The 5,736-nt window shown below is 44.0% G+C and overlaps 1 protein-coding gene across 2 annotated transcripts in view; it reads right to left on the reverse strand.

Annotated features, from left to right (window-relative positions):
* The window catches only part of KCNIP1 (potassium voltage-gated channel interacting protein 1), a 367,558-nt gene that overhangs the window by 11,053 nt on the left and 350,769 nt on the right, over positions 1-5,736 (reverse strand). For both annotated transcript variants that reach the window (XM_006148355.3, XM_027771823.1), the window contains exon 5: positions 5,465-5,572. In XM_006148355.3, the coding sequence (XP_006148417.1) occupies positions 5,465-5,572 (108 nt within the window). The remainder of the gene's footprint in view (positions 1-5,464; positions 5,573-5,736) is intronic.

Consider the following 5,736-nt stretch of genomic DNA (forward strand, 5'->3'; position numbering starts at 1 on the left):
CCTTCTCCTCCGTTCTCCTCTCGGGATCTTGGGCACACATGCACACACACCCGGCATGAGTTTTAAGCCACCAGGTCCGGGACGCAAACTGCGGTCGACTACATGGGAGTCCAGTGACATAGCCATTACACTAACTGCTGGTCCCAATATTCTAAATTCTTTATCTGACATTTCCATGGGTTCCATTTTACTGTGGATGAAGAGGAGTTATTCTTTTCCCTTGAAGGATAGGTATTTTCTTGCTTTCCATATTTCTTGTGTCCCTGTGGTGATTTCTAATCATCTAGTGAGTTGTGCATTTCTTCCTAATTCTTGAAGTTCAATCTGAGCCCTCAGAGGCATGCTGGAGGAGGTGATCTACAATCTCTCTTCTGTTCTGTTTTTCACTCTTTGTGTGTCAGATTCAGTGGGAATTGAGGAATATGCTGACCCTAATAGTAATCAGATGTTTGGATACTGTTCTCTTAGACCTGTCTAGACACTCAGTGCGTGGAGGCTATGCCACCAAGGGATGAAGTTAAAAGAAAAAGGAAAAGAAAAGAGAAGAAGAAAGAAGAAAAAAATAAAAAAGAAAGAAAAAAATAAGAATATTTTATATTTTAATTTTAAAAGGCAAAAAATGAGAACAGTGCAGCATGCACATGCAAATGCAAGATTTTACAGTTGAAGTTCAGTAGCCATCTCAGAATGGACCTTGGTTTGTGCCTCTCCTAAATGGGAGGAAGAAAGGCATGAAGAATTAGCAAGTTAAAGAAGAGGCCTGAGAGCCCAGAGAATGCTTTACCTTAAAAAAAAAAAAATTAAGGGACACAGGGAGACAGAGAAAGAGACAGAGAGGATACAGAGGTTGCCCTACTAATATAGAAATTAATCTGGAGGGAGAAGTCTTGGCAAAAGATCCTCATTTTTAGTCCCAGAAAGCAATATTTCACAGCTGAAGTCCACTAGCCATTTTGAGAATGGGCCCTGCATGCCTCCTTCTACAGAGAGGACAGTAGAAAATTCTGGCTTTCAGAAGCTGTTAGGTAGGTTAGCCCTTCTTGGGCATGGTCCTCAGTGAGGCAAGTTATAAAGGATCTTAATTTGCAAACCTGAAGCACATGAACTAGTATTCTGAATTAAAGATAAGTTCATGTTTTGACATAGAGATTTAAAAACCCTCACAGCTACCATTGCTGTTTTAACTTAAGAAAAACGAACCAATAGCTAGGTTTATCCACAGGCACTTGAAGGCGATCACCCAGCTTGGGGCACTTATTAAAAAGATCCATTCTCAGACCAGCAGGTGGCGTGGAGGTTAAGGTGCTGGATTCTACATGGCTAGCACTGCAGTGAGTCTGGACTTGGCTTGAACATTATGCTGGGTCTGTGTGCATGCATGCCCAAGATCCTCAGATAGACTGGAGAAGAAGTGACTGTGGTGTGGCCATCCCCCTGGGGGGTGATTTCTCACTCTCTTTATCTTTCTGGCAAACACATGTGCCCTATTTCAAAAACTTAAAAAAAAAAAATCAGTTTTCATTTCTCATGTCTAGCCAAACCTAGTGACCTAGTGAATCAGAACTTTTCTTCTTCCTTTTATTTCTTTTTTTACTTTTGGGCTTGTCAGAGAGAGACAGAAAGAAAGAGAGGGAAGGAGAAAGTGAGAAAGAATCCTCCATGGGGAATGGCCACTCCACAATCTCTTATCCTCCATTTCTCCTTCCTTTCAGGATTTGGGTCATGCATGCACACGTGCTTGGCACGGATATTGAGCAGCCAGATCTGGAACTCCAGCCATGCAGTTAGCCATGTGGGATTCAGCCACCTTAATCATCATACCATCAGCTGTTGTGTCTCTTTGTCCTGCTCCAGCACTTAAAGTTTTATTTATTTTTGTCTAGACAGAGAGAGAAACAGGCATCCTCAACAGAGTTTCATTGTGCTGTGACATTCTGCTCCCCCATAGCCTTCCAGCCAGCCAGCCAGGATCATGCATGCACACCCAGTGTGTTTCAGGTTGACCCAGAATACAACTATCTTCTACATGGTCTTCTGTCTTCTATGTGGTCTTCTCTAGTTTTGCAGAGCAGAGTTCTACTCTGTGGGCTACCATGGCCGAGCTGGTTTCAGAACTTCTTAGCTCTAGGTAGATTAGGTACTATTATTTTGATCCTCCTGGCCCCTACTCAGGATGGGGGTAAGGGAGTGTAGGAAGACATTCTTCTTTTCAGGATGTTGCTTTGGTATCTGCCGGGGGCAGCTTCTCTCCAGCCTCCCTTGTCTGTGTCTCCTCATTCCATGTACTTATTTTATTGCATTTGTTGGTTTGTTTTTAGCCTATTCTTAGTAATTTTAGTCTTATAAAAAAATTACAAAAGCAGTGTAGAAAGTTCATGTACATCTTTTACCCAGTTTCCTCTAATGTTAATACTTTGCATAATCAGAGCACAATGATCAAACCCAGGAAATTAACATCACTTCAATATTATTAACTGAACTATAGAACTTACTCAAACGTCATCAGTTTTCTTTCTATTCCACCCCCCTGCCAGGATCTCACATCACAGTTAGTAACTCTGTCTCCTGAGGCTATTCTAGTCTGTGACAGTTTCTCAGTCTTGTCTTTCTGGGTCTCAATGCTCTTGATATGAGTCCTGGTCAATTATTTTGGAGAACATTTATTTGGGATAGTCCCTAGTTTTCATATGATGAGATTGAGGCTATGCCTTTTTGGTAAGAACACCGTGTGTTTTATTACTGGTGATGTTAACTTTGACAACTTGATTAAGGGGGTATCTGTCAAATTTCTCCAATGAGTTTAGTATCAGGCAGTGGATCTTGTCTGTAGAAATTATTACTGCAGCATTTGCGTAATGGGACACTGGTCTTTTTTTATTTTTCTATATATTTCATAGATTATAATTCCATACTATCATTTAAAATTTTTGTTGCTTAAATTGCTTTAACTTTGACTATTGGGAACTCAGTTCAATTCCCTTATTTCTTTTTTAATACCAGAGAGAATGTGTATGAGAGAGAGAGAGAGAGAACACCCCCCATGGGCCTTGGTCATGCTACAACCCTCTCTCCTCCACTTCTCATCCTATCAGGATTCTGAGCATGCACACACAAGCACTAGTGTGTAGTCAGTGCAAGGATTTGAACTGCAGTTGGCCATGTGGGGCCTGGCTCCCTCTGCACTTTGCTTTGGAGGCAGCTTTCCTTAGCCTTTGACATGTCCCATCTGTTTTTTTGTTTGTTTCCATACTTTCTAGTATTATAAGATGTTCTAGGATCACCTTGTATTTTCTCTTTCCCGGTCCTGAAATTAGCCACTAGTTCCTTTTCCTGGAGACTGTTAGAAACCACAGTCTGAATGCTAGATGCACCCATTGCTCTAGGAATGTCATTGCTCTGAGGCTCCCTTCAATGGACGGAACCAGAAAAGACATCAAATGACACTCACTTAACCTTTGATTAAAAATAAAGCAAATAAAATAGATGCAGAAAAAAATGGACAAAAATTAACTCCATTCATGACAAAACTCTCAACTGAGAATGTATGTGTCTATCCATGTGCTTATTTTTGGATGCATGTTTTATAAGCCTTTCTCATCCACATGGACACTGAGATATTTCCTCTCTGAGTATTTTTGTTGTTGTTGTTAATTAGAGACAGGACTTAAAGACCATATTTTAGTTTTGCTATAGGGCGTGTGTGCTTGCAAGAGAGGGAGGGAGAGAGAGACAGAGAGAGAGAGAGAGACAGAGAGAGGGAGAAATCACTCTTCAGGAGGGATGGCCACACCACAATCCTTTCTTCTCCATTCTCCTCTTAGGATTTTGAGCACACACACACATATGCCCCCGTGATTTTCAAGCTGCTGGGTCTGGGACTCAAAGCATGAAGCTGGCTGTATGGGATTTAGCCACCTTAACCTCTGTGCCACCTGCTGGCCCAAGACCAATTTTGATTGTTCTCAGGATTTTAATTGCCCACAACTTGGATAGGATTATCTTCAAATGACTACTAGAGGAAGAGCCAGCTATCTTTTCCACACTTTCTTTTCGTTTTAGGAGCACTTGATTAATTCTGTCATCCAAGGAGGTCTGATTGTTTACCTCTTTATCTCCAATACCTCAAATGCCTGATATGCTCCTAAATAATGTGTTGTGCAAATACACAGCCGAAAGAACTGGGTATGGAAGTGGGGTAAGGGTCCTGAGCTTTCATCTTCTGTCAGAAGAGAACCTCGCAGGGTTGAGGTGAAGAATGGAGGTGATATTCACACTGTTAGGTGCTGGGCCTCACACGTAGTGGATGTTACCAGATGCCATGTTCAAGCTTCGCTGAGATACCAGCATCGAGCAGATACCAGAGAGAGTTTTGAGGTAGGCCTGTGTATATTTCACCGGCTAGACTACTGTGCTCTGGGGCTCTAAGGGTGTCAAGCAGTGCAGGTTCAGAAATTATTTGTGATGATTTCTTTAAAGATGGCTGCACCTTTTAGCACCCCCTTTTAAAAAATCATCATTATTTTTAATGATTTTCCCATAGGGTGTGTGTGCTCACTGAAGAGAGACAGAGAAAGACAGAGAGAGAGGGAAAGTGAGAAATCACCCCCCAGAGGGGATGGCCATGCCACAGTCCGTTCTCCTCCTCCTGGGATTTTGGGCATGCACACACGTTCCTGGAGTGGTTCTCAAGTCCTCAGGTCCAGGACTCAAACCCCGGTCAGCCATGTGGGAGTCCAGTACATTAACCACCACCACACCATCTGTTGCGCTCCTCCCCTTTCTGTTTTATTAGTAGCTTATTAGGCTCTGATCACTCAGATCCTGCTATAGTCTCCTCTTCCTTAAAAATCTCTTTTCTGAGACCAGCAGTTGGAGTAATGGCTATGTCTCTGGGCTCCCATGTAGTAGACCACGTTTTACGTCCGGGACCTGGTGACTTAAACTCAGACTGGGTGCATGTACATGCGTGCCCAAGATCCTGAGAGGAGAATGGAGGAGAAGGGATTGCGGCGTGGTCATCTCCCCTGGTGGGGGGTTGATTTCTTGCTCTCTGTTTCTCGGTCTCGCTGTCTTTCTGGTGAGCGCATGTGCCCTACAGGAAAAACCTCTCCAAAACAACAAAACAAAAACAAAAACAAAGACCTCTTTTCTAAGTGCTGTCTGCATCTCTACAACTCAGGCTTTTAGCCTGACCTGTGGCGACTGACTGATGAATGTGGTTTCTCAGGGAACAGTAACTAAAACGCGTCATTTGTGACCCAGTGAGAAGGAACCTACTATAACGTTTTTCCAGTGCCTGGAAACGACGGCAGGGCAGTGCGATGGCGAAGGTCAAGGTCACCTTCTTCCTCTTGTTGGGGCAGACCCTGCCTCTTTAAGATGCCTCTGTCCTCAGGGGAGGCTGCTTTCTGCCAGCTGGGCACCTTCACCACAGCCCCCTCTGCCCGGGCCGCAGCTCGCTTACCTCCTTGTTAATGTAGCCGTCTTTATTGATGTCATACAAATTGAACGTCCACCTTAGCTTCTCGTGGACGGTCCCTCGCAGTAAAATCGACAGAGCGGTGACAAAGTCCTGGGTAGTGGAGAAGGCAGGAGCGACGTCAGCCTCCAGGCTGCAGAGCAGGGGAGCTGTCTTCGGGTCAGGCTATGAAGCTGCACAAAGCAGTGTCCCCCGAGTCTTCTGTCCGCCCAGGGGACCCCGCCAAGCTCAGCAGAGCACCTGCCTCCCTTTCCCTA

Source organism: Tupaia chinensis, unplaced genomic scaffold (genome assembly GCF_000334495.1).
Source record: "Tupaia chinensis unplaced genomic scaffold, TupChi_1.0 Scaffold000234_1, whole genome shotgun sequence".
In the NCBI taxonomy this organism is placed as follows: Eukaryota; Metazoa; Chordata; class Mammalia; order Scandentia; family Tupaiidae; genus Tupaia; species Tupaia belangeri.